Raw genomic sequence first — 16,389 nt, 5'->3', positions numbered from 1 at the left:
TTGTACACAGTACACACGCATAATGACAGAATAAAACCTCTACCGCGTATAATAAATTGTTCTCCTTATAAATTTAGTATTTAAGGTAATGTCAAATAGGATGTAGGTACTTTAAAGTATTTGGTAATATTTATGAGTACACACGAGTATTTTCTCAACTGACGTGGGTACGTGGCTGACGATTACAACAACCGATTGTATCGAGACAATTTTACGGCATCGACCAAAAATTGCGTCTTCCCGATTACTCCGGAACAAAACAACCCTTCGAGGCACGCGCGTCGTGATCAGTAGGTCGTGTGGCAGCTTAAAAGATGAGTTTCGAGAAAATCAAAAGTCTGGTGGAACTTGCCAACAACAGGTTGAACAGCAGCGAAGATTTTGAACAGTTTCAAACGTTCGTCACTCAAGAGCTGGACTTGGACACCGTTAGTACCTTGAGTTATTTATTTATTTTTTATCACAGTCCACTGTCGATTATAGCTATATTATGCCTATACAATAATATAACATGCCCAGGAGACAGCATGTTATGCAAAATAACATGCTCAATTGGTGATTAAAGATTACATCCATGATTTGAAATTGAAAATATACATTCATTAAATGACCTTAGGATTATGATGATGTGGGTGAGACCATTTTCCACCAAAATTGTACCCTTTCCTTTTCGGCTGATTCACTTTTCGGCTAAACAAAATAATGGAATATTTAGGTACTTTTACTTTTTACTAATTATTAGGTACTTTATTTTATACATTTAGAAATTTATTAAAAGTTACCTATATAATTGTTATCATTGATTAGGTATTTGATTAATATTAATTATATATATAAATAAAAGCATTTTATGTAGGTACCTAACTGTACCTAACTTATATGTTTAATAATTTTCTATATTATGTAGTAAATAAAGTAGATACATAATATACTCTGTTCAAAATAAGACAATGACCTGGCGATGACCAGTTTTTATTCCTCAACGGTCAGACACCGTCCCCACATGGCGACGCGTCGGGCACTGCCACAGAACAAAGCGCACAACTCGGCCACCTAATCGTCTTATTTTGAACAGAGTATAGATACCTAGAAGGTACCTATAAATATGAACAAAATATGAGCATGCTTATTGCTTGTATTAACTTATTATCTTTTTTTCTTTTTTTTTTTTTTTTTTTATTAAAAATATATTACAATCTGTTTACACATAAAACAATAAGTAACAATGATGATAGTGATTAAAGAAGACATGAAACACATGAAGAGGAGACTGTCCAGTGACAGAACCTCAGAACTTATTATCTTATAGAAGATATTGATTAAATAATTATTGATGGAAAATAAATATTATGTATTATTGTATTATTATTAATTTATAAATTACATTATTAGGTACCTATACACATTTTATACAACTCATATTTTTAATAATTTTTGATATTTATAATAGAAAGTAGATATTAAACTTTTAGGTTTGGGCGAAAAGTGAATTGACCAAAAATGGAAGGGTATGAATTTGGTTGAAAATAGCCATGCACGATGTATAATTGATTTTAAAATGAATACAATTATTTGACTGAAAAAACCTTGTACCTAATTGAAATTCAATATTTTTTCATGTTTATTTGGCTTAATATTTTAATTTAATTTAATTCCTAAATTTATTTTAAAATTAGTATTGTACTATAGGTAACTATTTATCCATACATAGGCGGCACTTGGCTCTAATTGTTGAGAGGGGGGCCAAATATTAATCACAATTTACTGACCTATTTAAAATTATATGTTTGCCTTCTCAATATTTTTTCTGGAGAGAAACTGCCTGCTTGTGACTCCCCAAATTCCGCCTAACCTAGGTATTTACAAAGTCAATGATTGTATATTCAACAATTTATTGAAATTGTTATCACCTTGTTATTATTTAATATTAATATCCTTCAGTCAAACATTATTTTGTAGTTATGTATATGTTACAGATACATTCATTAATAGATGAAAAGATTGATCGTGAAGATGGACCAAAAGTATTGGAGTATATATTAGTTGGACTTTCTGTTAAACCTGATTCCCAAAAAATTGTCGAAAACGTATGTACCTTTATGCACATTTGTATTTTAATGTACCTTACTATAAGATCTTAATTAATAATATATTATGTATACTTCCAACCAAATGTAGCTAATAACATATCAAACTATTACTATTTTATGTTTATGAATAAATTGATATCTAACATATAACAATATTTTTTTTTAGGTTTACGAATATGTATTAAACGCAATAAATAATGCTGAAATACCAGAAAAAATGAAAGTATGTTTGATTAGTCGTTTATCATTAGAATTAAATAAACTATCAACCAAACAACTAATCAAATTTATAAATATGTGTAAAAAAGACATAGAAGAATCAAATGAAAACTGTGTTCAGAGGTAATATTATTTGTATAATTGGACTTTTTATTTGTGTAATACATGTTATTTTAATTTCAGCTGGAAAGAATTGTTCCCTCATATTTTAAAAATAGTATCTGAAATCAAACTAATAAGAACTGAAGAATTAGAAATGACAGGTGCTGATTACAAAGAAATGATTATTACTGACATTTGTCGTTTCAAAGTTCAGCCCAACATCTCAGTAGCACTTGCACTGATGTTTAGGTATTTTCTTTTTGGACATACACACATAAATCATACACACACACACACACACACACACACACACATATATAGACATATTTTCTATTAAACTATGATTAATTTAATTATAGAGGAACACTATTAACTGAGAAAGAACATGAACTAGTTATCAAAACATTATGCTCATACTTCGGTCAAATGAAACCTCTAGAAATCCCACCTATTCTACAACAAATATTACATTTTTGTTCAAGTGGAGATTTTTTAACTCTTTTTTGTACACTTCAAAAGTATTTTGATGATAAGTACCATTTAGACCAAAGTAACGACGAAAATTATGCACTTGAAATAGGTACGGTTTATATTTAAGAGGACGTAATATAGGAATTTGTTGTCAAAGTTTTACAAGTGCATAACATACCAAATTTACAATCAGCAGATCACATTTAGGTTCATTAGTTAAACAATTAGAGTGAATCAACCTTTTATGAAACTTGATGGTAAGAACATTATCTGTGTTTGTATGTAGGTTTTTAACAATAGTTCAATTTTTTAGCAAGTTTCGAGTATACTATATTGTAACGTAAATTAATAATACTCATAACTCACATAAAAACTGAATTATTGTAAAAAATCACATTCAAACACTGACAATGCTCTAACTATCAAGTTTATAAGAGGTCGTTTACTCTAGTTTTTAAACTAAAGGAGCTAAATGTGATCTGCTGAGCGTAAGTTATTTTGGTATGTTATGCACTTTTAAGATGGAGACATTAAATGCCTGCATTACTACGTCCTCTTAACTGTCATCATTGATATAGTTTGTATATTTATATCAATTTCCAAATATTGTATAATTACTTATTATTTAATATTATATTGGACTTTTAGAAGGATCCGAGAAAAAAGAATTTTTAGAAGCTGAAAGTACAGTATTATTTCTTTTGGAAGACTTTGCTAAGGTGCATTCTTCATTTGTTAATGATATAACTAAGTACATAAAAAATAGTATTGGTGCTCCTAACATGGTTTTTGGTCCATTCATGTTGGCATTTTTACTAACCATGTCTTGCTGTGCACCTTTTGAAGCTAATGTAAGAAGATTAATATATTTCTACATTTATTTATTTAAGAGGATGTCACAACCGCATGTGTTGTCTCCGTTTTACAAATGTACAACATAACAAAAACTATTTTGCGCGGGACAACTTTTATCTTTCTGTGTTTGTAGTAGTGGCTCCAAAATTTCAGCATGCCCATATTTTAGATAACATAAACATAATAAAAGTTATTTACTTCTAAACATTTGGTTTTTTTTGTTTTCTTCATTTGCTTATAAAAAAAGAGCACATTCTTGCACAGATAAATTTCTTCTTTACGTGTTGTGAACATTTGGTAGTTCTACAACAAATATGGTACGAGCAAAATTGTCCCGCGCAAAACAGCTTTTGCTATGTTGTACATTTGTAAGACGGATGGGACATGCGGGTGTGACATCCTCTTAAAGATAACATTCGTACATACGTTGATTTTAGGTTATTGATTTGGTAAAAAAGCTTGTAGTGCAGTCATTGGTAGAAGTAGAAAATACTCAACGTTCATATTGGTTAAAACTGCATTACACAGATATATATGATGTTTACACACAATTTCAAGTGTTTATAAAAAGCGAGTATGTTTTTAAAATCTCCTGTTATTTTTTCTATTATTAAAATTTAATAATAACTGTTTTCTTATTTAGAATATCAAGTTACGAAAAAATATTCAAAGGTCTTGTCAATTTGGGATTATCATTTCTTGGAACTACTGTTTCTATATTCAAAAGTAAGTTATTACCTAAATCATATTTTTAATTAGTTCATCTACGCATCAGTTTTAATATTTAATTACTGTATTATATTATTACAGAAAACGCTGAGATCATAAACACAGTTCATCAGCTTGGTTTGTTCATAATAGTATCATTGGTTCACAAGCGATCATTTATCACTGGTAGTGTTTTACGAAAATTGACCAATTTTATTACATCCAACCCTGAATCTAATCAATATTTAGGTTAGTACATAGAAAATAATATGATTTTTACTGTACACATTCTACATATTTTGAAATTGGTAATTATATTTGTATTTTATGTCTTAGAGTGTTTACATAAACTTTGTAAGAACCAAAAGTTACACGTTGTCGAGAATAATACTGAAATATTGAAGTTGTTTAAAGAAATACCGATTGGCATGACTGATAAAGTAACTTGTGCAGTCATGCCCGTCCTAAAGACATCAACATATTTGCGCGATAATATCATCATGATTTTACGAAAAGAACTCATATCAAAGTAGGTTTATTTTACGGAGTATATTATTTATTATTTATTTATTTAGTACATACTTTGTATTATAATTGCTTATTTGTTGCTAAATAAGTAAAACCTCACTTCACATAGATAGAAAGGGAACTGCATTTGGACTATGATAAGAGTTTTAGGGGATATTTTAAATTATCTTATAGTAAGAAATCCATCTTAAGTCAGTTGAAAGTTTTTTGTTTTTCAATGAATTTGTAATTTGTACCTAAAGCAAAAGAAAAAAAATCTACTCACAGAAGTCCAATTTTAAATTAATATGTATTTGAATTTGTTCTCTTCTTGTCTGTTTCTTGTAGGAAATCAATTATTTTTTTTAGTAACACTAGTAAAAGTGCATTTTGAAAAAAAAAATTATTCGTTACTATACTTATTAAACAATTGGTAAATCAAATCGAAAACTAATTCCTACGAAAAGGAGAATATGGAATTCAAATATGTTTTCAAAATTAAAATCAAGCTTTCAGTACTGGGTGAATTTCTTTTTTGCTTTTTATGATTTTCATAGCCACAAGAATTGAATTTTTTTTGTTCGAAAAGTATAGTGACGTGTGTTATTAAGTATGGAAATGGAGTTTTTTTTTTCAATTATGCAGGTTATTATTATCATTTATAAATACACTGTTAGTTGATCAGGTTTAATTTTTCTATTATTTATATTTTGTACCTAAATATAAAAAAATAATTTTTTTTTAACAACTAATTAGTTCAACTTGCTTAAATATTATAATATTGTTATATAAGTAGTTAGTAGTAATTTATAATATAGTAATTTTATTAATTAGAATTACTGCTTTAATAAAAATTATTATCAGAGTGTGGAACTTGTTGTACTAAAAATTATCGAAATATTTATTCAAAATTATATATATCAAAATATACTTAAATATATGCAGCTAAATTGTTATATTAATTTTAAAAAATGCATAAAAAATATTAAAATTTTTGTATGAAACTAAAAAGTAAGTTGGTAAACATAATGAAATAATTTATACACTGGTTTATTAATTTAAATTTGAATATATATTAGCTATATTCCATGTTTTGTGCATTTTAAACAACTTAATTTTAGAAATACTGGCTAATACCTCAATATAATAATATTAGAACTTCCTGCTTAAGCTTCCCCAAATCTCAAATTCTATATGCGCCTACCTAAACGTCTACCTAAACCTAATATTTTTGAGTGTTTTCCAAAAATTATTTTTCCCATTAATTGTACAGATATAAATTTTAAAAAAATTTGAAATATGCTAAAAACTGCTCAAATATAATGAAATATGCAAATTCACATTTTGTGTTTAATTTTGCCATTCATTAAACAGATGTATAACTTACCTAAAATTATCTTAGACCACTACAAAAATACATGCAAATGCAAAAGTTTTGAGCCCTAATTATTATTATAGAATATATTAATGATATTCCAACATAATTATTCAATCTGTACATCAAAAATTATTTATAGAGAATATCAGTTAAGACATAGTGCGGTTTTGGGATTCATTGAAATATTATGTAGTGTTCATTTGGACAGTTTTACTACATTAAGTCAGAATACAAACAGCCAGGATTCATGGCCTGGATTATTTACTCAGGTAACTTGAGAAATTATTATTTATTATTGTACTTGTTGTAAACTTATAAACATATAAACATAAATAAAAATATATAAACAGACTAATCCTATAGCGTAAAAACTTAAAACAAAAAAATGGGTTTCTTTTTATTTAGAATGTTAAATAATGTTTGACTTTTAGTGCAACTAGGGGAACTTGCCTATTTTTTTTTTACAGTTGGTATTGGGTACCTATATCAAATATAGTTAATACCTATAAATATATATTACAGTTTGTTCTGAATAATTTTTGTTTTGTCACAGTTAATTTCTTAACAATAATTTATTAGGAGCCACCCTCCCATAATTTTAACCTTAGTAGTGCAAATGATTTTTATTTATTAAATCAAAAAACAAAATTAGATTCTAATAACAAATTTAAAAGACTTATCTATCTCTTGTTTGATCTTTTTTATACTACGTATGAATATTTATTACTACTCATAAAATTGAAATTTTTTTATGCACAAGTTTGACTGGCAACACTCTAAATTCTATTTAGTTCTGTTTTGAAGAACCTTCAAGGCTATGCCAATTTAGAAAAATTCTGATTATTTTATTTTGTTGTATTCTTAGAGGTTTTATAGCATTTTCTATGAGGCCCTCCCATACTTTAATGCTAAACTGATATGAAGCCAGACACAGAGATAAATAATATTAAATATACAGTTTGAATAATCAATAATGTCTATTGGCAGAATTGTTTATGAGATAATACTTATGTACTGTTGTGCGTAGTCGTGTTACCAGATTACCAATATGTAAGTTCCATCTTAAATGTTCATCATACCCAAATAGCAAATTCTCGATACTCTAGAAAATGTTTACACATATGTTGTTATTTCTACGTTGTTATTTCAAGAGTGAAAAATTAGTTCACATATTATGTGTTATTGATGTCATAAAAAAAGTTTTTAGTAGGTTTGAAATTGATAATTTCTTTTAACTGAAGAAATATAAAAAAAATAACTGAATCTACAACTCTTTGTGTGTCTATTATTGCCTTAAAATGTGAATAGTCCCATGAATAATTTGAGAATAATAAGCATGTATCATCAACAATTTATTGTTGTACATTTCAATATTCTATTTCTATATTCATATTACAATAGTATATTGTGTGGCAAAGGTGGGAAGTAAGCTATTTCAGTCGCGGGACCGCAATTTGTAATGTATAAGCCTTCCTGCACGAGCCACAAATACTATTTTTTGTCACGCCCCTGCGTTTATTGATAACGCTATTACGGCAAAGGTAATGCAGGCTGGGATCTATGCAACAACTAGACAATTAACAAAAACAATATTTCATGAAAGAAACGATTCGTTTTTATTTATTTTAAGCATCATGCATGGAGGTTATAATATGAATATAAGATGTAATCAAAAATGTATGTTTTGTAAGGACCATAGTATAGATTTTAGTGTCTAATTGTGCAGAGGATACGCATGATATGTGTGCCCAGTACTTTTGAGGATTTCCATTTTACCGTCCGGCACTATGAGGATTCCCACTTTACCCCCCACTGGATGGAAAAGGTCGGTTTCTAACGCTTAAACAGTCATCAAAACTAAACTTTCGGTGCAGGCGTGAAAAAAATAGTATTTACATCCAAAATTAAAAATATGGGTCCAAGAACACTGCCATGGGGTACTTCATTTACTATATTTTTTCTGTTTCCTAAAATACCATTTATGTTAACCATTTGTCTTATATTCTTTAGATAACTTGTTATCCATTTCAAACTGTTAAATTTGATACCAAAAATAAGGAAAATTTTAATAAGTTTTCCCTGATTAACTGTAGTAAACGCTTGCCAAGGCTTTTTCTCATTATAAAGTACATAACTTATAAATTATGTTGTTGCATTATAGAATGAAATCTTCTGACCTTAAACCCAGTCTAAAACAAAATTGATTTTTTGACATAAGTTTGTTTGATTCAAAAAAAATGAATAAGGAAAACTCAAATTACTTATTGATCGTTAAAAATAAATAAAAAAAATAATTATCCCTGCACTTATTCCCAAGACGAGAACATATGTCACACGCATACAATTGGTTATACATAATATGTACAATGTACTTAACTACATAAAACTGATATTTTGACAAATATTTATGATTATAGATGGTTCTTGATAGAGATTCTGTGGATATTCATTCAGCTCTTGATTCTGACGATAGTTCAGAAAATAATAAAACAATTTGTTTGGAAATTTTGGATTCACTTAAAACATGTTTTTACCAAAAATCTGAAATCAAACAATCACTTTATAGAGGATTGATTAGAGTGACTTCACACAATAACGAATTATGTGTTTGTGTCAATAGTTTGCTATTAGACCACATGAGTTTATGGTGTAACAGACTTGTAGTAGCAGAAAACAAAAAATCATTAAAATTTGACAAGTCCATAGTCATAGGAAAAGATAATAAACCTATCGTGCAAGTGAGTTAATCTCAATTTTTTATGTTCTTAAATTATATGATGCATTATTTTTAGGAGCCATTAGATGAGTTGATTTTACTGGCTCAACACGTACTGGTTACAAATATGCAGCTTAATGATAATAAAGAGTATGCAAAAATCGATGAATTAAAACAACTACTCTATCAACTGGTAAATTTCTACAGTGAATGCAATACAGACGAAATAAAAGTGGTCAGTAAGATCCGTGTTTTGTTAGTTCAAATACAATATTATTGGTTTTATTTGTTTGTTTTAGAACGAAAGTGACTGTTTACTAGATATAATTTGTGATACAACAGAATATGTAGATGTAATCAAACAAATTCTGTGTGTTTACCAGGCCTTTATGGTCTATATTGTAAATTCATGGTGTAGCTCTGACCAAGATAAAGAATGCTGTGAAAAACTACAAAAGTTATTTTCTAAATACAATAATATTTTAGAAGCTGTTATGGTAACTTTGTTTTTTCCGTTTGAAGGAAATGTCATTCATGTTCTACTGTTTTAGGCATCGGACAAAACTAATAAGAAAAAGGATAAAGGAAATAAAAAAAATAAAGCTGAAACAACTGGAACAACCACTAAATTTGTTGAACCTGCAATTCATTTAGATTTTGATGTATTGTATAAGTTTCTTTCATTACTTGCGTAAGACTTACTTTATATTTATCAATTCCAATTTTCTATGAGGTTAAAAACAGTTTTAAATTTTATGTTTTAGTAAAAATGTTAATTGGACGTCTGAACTTAATGTTGTATCATTAAAACAAAATGTAAGACTTTGGGAATTTGTGTTAAAACTAGTACAAACACATTTGATGGAAGTGAAGAACTTGCTTTCGCGTGATATAAAACCTCGTAATTTGTACGAAAATATATGTAAATTGACAAAGTAAGAATTTTAGCTTTCATATTATTTGTGCATATATTATTTATTATTTATCAAACTAATGTTACTAGATTGCTTTACGACTATTTTCTATTTGATGTTCGTGAAAAAATTAAGTTCAGTCAAACGGTTCTTGAATTGGGATTGGATTGTTATTTACAAACAATAAAACTTGTCAATTCGTATTATAAAAATTTGGATAAATTTTTTTCTGACTCCAGTAAGTTTATACAAATTTTGCTAATATGTGTTTTTTTTTTAAATAATTAATGATTATATTATCAATTATTAGACAAAGATGATTCAAACGACCAATCGGGAGAAATATTCAATGTGCTGCGTAATATGAGATTATATTTAGACGAAATATTACAAATGAATCAAATCGATGACAGTACTATCCAATACGAAGATAATGATGATAAAGAAACTTACGATCTAATAGAATCTCATCTAATCGGATGTGTGTCTGTTGTATGTCATGGCATCAAAAATAATAAGGATCCTAAAGTCAAACAGGTAATTATAATTAATATTTATGTAATGAAATGTAATTAAACTGTTCCTTTCCTATAGATATTGACTTGGCTATCTATGGTGGCCGAAAAATATTCATTTTCAAATTCAAACAACTCCAAAGAATTCTTAACTCTCTTGCTAGAGATGCATTCGGCAAACCAAGAAGATCCTATAATGTTAGCTACTACAATTAACAATTTGTGCTATTCATTTGGTCGAATAAGTAAAGTGAGTAAATTGTTTGAAGATCATAAAAACTATTTCATCAAGCATATTATTTAGGATTATTTGTCGACTGTGAGAGAAGTTTAAAAAAATGGGTCTAGGCCAAAATAGTGAATGTAATGATAGCAAAGAAAAAATAGGGGAAAGTATAAATACGAAATCCCAAAAAAAAGTACACATAACCTATACTTTGTCTTACAAGAGATCATGCCGTGCACCGACCAAAACTGAATCCCCACGCAACACCCTGCCATAGGCCAACTGGTTTTGATAGGAGAGTGACACAGGGGGAAAATAAACATTCAACCAATTTTAAATAGATAGACACTTATTTAGATAGGCTTTTTGTGTTATATTCTTATACTTTCTTTTAACTTCGGCTATGTTTTCCACCTTGCTCAATACTTAAATGTATATCATACAACATGTCATAGATGTTTTTGTTTATAGTGTAGTATAGAATATCTGTACTGCTATCAACATTAGAAATATTAATTTGTCTTCTCCACCGATACTAATAATCAGTGTCGGCCTGGCCATAGCCGCTGAGCTGCGAACGCGGCCGAGCCCCTCCGATATTTTTAGGGTCTTGTATAAGTTTAATACAATCCATTGTTCATTGACCCACTTGTATTCTACTGTACAGCAGAGCGACATCCACTTAGCCGCTTTTTTTTTTTTATTTGTTTGGCGTGTGCCTGGTCTATATAGGGAGTAAGGTATTTATCGATATATTTAACCGTACACAATTTGTCTTTACATGGCCCAGATGTTTGCCTATTATTATAGTGTGAGCAGGGCACTATAAATTATAATAGTACAAGTTTCAAGTAATAAATAGGAGGAGGTTTTTTTGGATGAATTGTGCTAGGTATTGCAATTTAAGTTAGGTTTTATATCTCTCCTTAAAAACAATGGGCTATGACGGGCCACGAGGGCCCCGCTCACCCACCTTGTGTTCATTAAAATATTGCATACAAAAATATGTATGATTTATAACACTAAACATCTACTTATACCTATATGTATTTATAATTAAATATTAAACAATGATAAAGATTTTACATTTACTTTTGAAAGTTTACGTGAATAATATTATGCATAGGTATATTGCTTATGGATTTGTCTTCAAAGTTAAAATTCCATAGGCAATATAAATATAATTTTGGTTTTCGTAATTTCGTTAATATTTAATTATTATTATTATATAAATATTTATTTAATTATTATTTATTTTGCAGTTTAAAATATTTTAATAATTTCATAGTTTATTACTTAATGAATGATTCCCCTCTTTGGCTTTGCGTTAATGTTACACGTAGTGATTTTTTAAGTACCTATGCTAACCCTATTTTTTTACTTGAATTGTACATATTATCTTCAATTTCTGATTTTTAGAATTTTTAAATTCTCTTGAAGATTTTTGAATACTTGAGATTTTTTATACCATTTAAGATTGATGTTTTTACTACACAAACTTCTGTTTTTAAAATAGAAATCCTATTTTTTTACTTTTCACAAAGTAAAAAAAAATAATGTACATTTAGATACATCTACATTTACAAGAAAATCATCTGCTAAATAATTTGCAGTAAAAAAGGAGTTTCTCATTTGAAAAAAAGAAGTTTGTATAGCCACTAAACACTAATATAAGTACAAAAAATATCAGGAATTTGAATATATTGTCTTTGGGTATAACTACTTCAAAATTCTATAAATCAGAATTTGAATAAATGTATTTTTAAGGAAAAAAGGTAGTGGGCATTTTTTTCCCCAAAATGTCAAGTAAATGTTGTATTCCATAATGGGGCCCCTTAAAAAAACTGATCCATGGGCCTTTTGTGTGCCAGGCCGACACTGCTAATAATGCCGTATCTCTTTTGAAATCTGTATGATTTATTTATTTTTTTCCTGGTTAATTTCTAATATTAGGTATGCGCAGTGGCGGCTTGTGGGTGCTGGTGGTTGGGGTGCGACTTTAATATAATAGCGGTAGCCATAGGTATAACAAATTATTTAAATATACAAAAATATGCATCTTACTTTTTATATAGCCGCAGGTCGCAGTAGAAAATGGAAATTCAAATAATAATAATAGCGATTAGCAACCGACAACGCTGTTAATTTTAAAAACAAATTACCCAATATAGTAATATATAAATATTTTACTGTATGGACGACGCTGCTGGTCGTCCAAACTCGTATATAACATTGTAGCAACAATAAACGTACCCGCACGTACATTATTGCAGCGCATCACGCTTATACATGTGTAATACGAATATTGTTTGGACGACGCTATCGGTCGTCCAAACACTATTCGTGTGTGCATGTTTACGGCATACCCATATGCTCCTGGTATCTGAGAAAAATAACAAGTTCGCACGCGACAATTAATGTAATAGACAAATGTAAAGTAGGTAGTAACTAATAGGTAATTTATAACTATTTTACTATTTAAATATTGCAATATTTTTTAAAAATGTAAAATGAAGAATATTATTCAATTAATTTTCTTCATTTAGTTAATTTTAGTAGGGGGTGTGATCGTCCTGTCGTCCAAACCACAAGCCGCCACTGGGTATGCCATAATATTTTGATTCTGTTAAATACACAGAATTCTCATTATTTTCATTAATTAATTTATTGAAACTCTTTAAAAATTTCTCTTTTCGAGAACATATTTTATTAGATTAAAAATAATAAAACTTTAACAAGCTGAATAAGTGAACTCAAAAACCGATAGCACCATACTGAAGTTTAAAATTATACAATATCGGGCACACGTTTTATCATGATTCATATCTACAAAGAAAAATTTATATTTTATTATTTTATTACAGAAATATTACCAGTTGATATTTTATCATAACACTTTATCCACTTACTTAAAAGTAGATAATGTACAAATTACCCTGTTAATGTACAAAATAAATGTTTTACAAATAATATTTTTTATTTATCCAATAGACATGGGTATTGTTCACATTACCTGATTTTCGTACTTTACCAGTAACATATACACTTCAATATTCCCAATGAGCTATCTCGTAATTGTTTACACATATTATAAATATCACCTATGCATTCAGCCTTTTTAAATTTTCCACTATTAATAATATTTTCTTTGGACTATCACTATTTTTACTTCGCTCTTATTAATTTAGACTAATACCAAAAATATAGGTCTACCTACATTAACCTAATTATTTTTTTTTGATATTTTAATTTTTAATTTTATTAACACATTAACAGTGTATTTTTATTAAATATTATTATTAAAACGTGTTTAATATTTGATTATAGTGTGTTTATTGTTAATTAAATGTTTTGCTTTGTTATGTTTCAATAGTCTCATAAAACCAACCAATCACAAATTAAGCCATTGAGATTAATAACAACTTGGAACCGAACAATGTTATGTCCTGTCTTGTGTCAAAGCTTGTGCAATGAGTTAAATCATGTCATGCAATGTTTATCTCGAATCAAGGCTGAGTTAAATGCATCACAAAGAAAAATAAAGATTATTTGTCAAGACCGACTGAAATCTCGAGAAAAAGCTATCTGTCATCGTATCGTTTTAGTGGTTTTGTCCGCAACTTCATTCACAAAAACAGTTATCCCATTGGGTCAATGTACAGAGTCTGTTTTCAATTTATTGTACCAAGTCTATCGAACCATCAATGTGGTTACCAAACATTTCTTATCGCGTTCAACCGTAAACGAACCGGTGTACAAGCAAGCTTTGTTGAGTAAACTCTTGTTTTTGAAATATTTTACAGTGTATAATAATGTTAAATTTCCTTTTTTAGATTGGGTAAATTGTCCGAAATTGTCAATGATCAACTGTCACCAAATGTTTCTAAGTTTATCATGTTCATAGAGGTATAATACTTTTAATTGATTTATATTTCACCAACTATGTTCATAATAAATTACACATTTATATTTCAGTACGATAGACCATTAACGGATAAGGAGAAAAAGTCTGTTCAATTAAAAAATCAAACCCGTCGCCAAGCTTCTTACATTCCCAGAGTAGTTACTGAATTGGAACTATTCGTGAACCTAATTACTAAATTGGGGAAAAAGTGCAAGGTTATTATTTTACTAATATTTTTTTTATTATTTTACGAGTCGGTAGTTTTGATTATATTATATAAATATAATAATACAATGTGTTGTTAAACCATGTTCAATAAATAGGATCCAAACTTGTTAAAGAATCTCAAACTCACTGCTACCCGTGACTTCAGACTCAATGTACAGAAAGTTCAGGATATGCTTAGCAAACAAAATAATTCAGATGTAAGTAGAATTGAATTAAGTTGAGTAATTAATGAAAGATTGTATTTTTAATGCTGTTGTATTATTGATATAGGAAAGTGATGAAGAAATAATTGGCAATAAAAGACCAAATGAGGCTGAAGAACAACCACCTAAGAAGAAACGAAGGTCTGGTTCAAATACATCTGTGGCAATTAGAGGAGAAACATCAGCTAACTGATATATTATTTTTTAAATGTATGCTATTTTTCTTATTAAAACATAATAATGTTATCCTTACTGCTCCCATTATACTATGTATTAAAAATAATTTTTTTTTTTGAACTGTGAAATTAATTTACATTTATGATTTATACAATAAGTTATGATTATAGGTGATATTTATAGTTACTTTATCATTAAGCTATGTTTTGTAACTACATTTATTTTTATCATAAATGAGTTATTTTTATGTTATTTATACATTAACTTGTATGAAAAATACATATTTGAGGATATATATTTTATACTTTTATAGTAGTCTATAATTAATTGTTCCTGATTTCTTAAATATTGATAAATATTTAATAGGTACATGCAGTATCAATAAAGTAAGATAAATAAGTATGTTTCTTATACCATATTTGTAATTAATGTACTAAGTCTAATGCATTTATTTAATTTTGTTGGTTTTTCAATGGTAAATATTGTTCTATTATATTAAACATTTCTGTTTAGGAATATTTGGAGATATCTATAGATTCAAAATTGCATACTAATAGTACTTGCAGTTACTTTTGGATAACTTTTAGTTATAATTAATTTAATAATATTTAACCCAAAAACTTTTATGTTTACTGGTTGTTTAATCATAGTAAATTAACTTAAATTAACTGAACACTGTTTTTAAATGATTTTGACTGATTTGGGACTATAACAACTAAAATAAAATGCTCAAATATTTTGACAATTTTTTGTTTTCATTTGGTTATATTAATATCGACACTTAAAGTGTAAATAAAATAAACTAAATATTATTTAAATTACTATTGTTTTTCTCCAAATTTGTATTAGTACAACTTTCTGTTTCAATATTAAAATACAATTATTTGAATTAAACAAATAATTGATGTTGTTCATGAGGCTTTGGACTTTGTTTCTTTATACTACTGCTTTACATAAAAAATAACACAAAAATTAATACATATTTAACATTATATTTTTAAAATTATTATTTTTAAACTAAGCATACATTTAAATATTTAATACACTGTGTGAAAGCGAGGAAGCTTTAATTATCACAATAGCTGAGTGTTATCTAATTGTTGTATTATTATTATTATTTAATTGTGATTGTTATTTTGGAGAGTGAGCACATCAAATTATAATAGAGGCTACAGT

The 16,389-nt window shown here is 28.0% G+C and overlaps 1 protein-coding gene across 1 annotated transcript; it reads left to right on the top strand.

Moving 5' to 3' along the window:
• LOC132936477 (Fanconi anemia group I protein homolog) lies at window positions 1-15,508 on the top strand. Its single transcript, XM_061003208.1, has 24 exons — window positions 1-428; window positions 1,977-2,087; window positions 2,257-2,432; window positions 2,493-2,660; window positions 2,771-2,991; window positions 3,531-3,733; window positions 4,175-4,311; window positions 4,381-4,463; window positions 4,548-4,694; window positions 4,782-4,974; window positions 6,470-6,599; window positions 8,748-9,068; window positions 9,123-9,281; window positions 9,346-9,543; window positions 9,598-9,737; window positions 9,811-9,981; window positions 10,050-10,198; window positions 10,271-10,497; window positions 10,555-10,725; window positions 14,075-14,469; window positions 14,535-14,607; window positions 14,677-14,820; window positions 14,929-15,030; window positions 15,104-15,508. The coding sequence occupies exons 1-24, from the start codon at window positions 315-317 to the stop codon at window positions 15,227-15,229; spliced, it is 4,059 nt and encodes a 1,352-aa protein (XP_060859191.1). The 5' UTR covers window positions 1-314; the 3' UTR covers window positions 15,230-15,508.
• Window positions 15,509-16,389: the final 881 nt, after the last annotated feature.

This window comes from Metopolophium dirhodum, chromosome 1 (genome assembly GCF_019925205.1).
Source record: "Metopolophium dirhodum isolate CAU chromosome 1, ASM1992520v1, whole genome shotgun sequence".
Taxonomy (NCBI): domain Eukaryota; kingdom Metazoa; phylum Arthropoda; class Insecta; order Hemiptera; family Aphididae; genus Metopolophium; species Metopolophium dirhodum.
Note: the sequence above shows the minus strand (reverse complement) of the source record. Positions and strands in the feature narration are given on the sequence as shown.

Coding starts and splice junctions, on each gene's coding strand:
- LOC132936477 (XM_061003208.1), top strand. CDS start 315: ATGAGTTTCGAGAAAATCAAAAGTCTGGTGGAACTTGCCAACAACAGG. Junction 2,992..3,530: donor AAATTATGCACTTGAAATAG/GTACGGTTTATA, acceptor TTGGACTTTTAG/AAGGATCCGAGAAAAAAGAA. Junction 15,031..15,103: donor GCAAACAAAATAATTCAGAT/GTAAGTAGAATT, acceptor TTATTGATATAG/GAAAGTGATGAAGAAATAAT.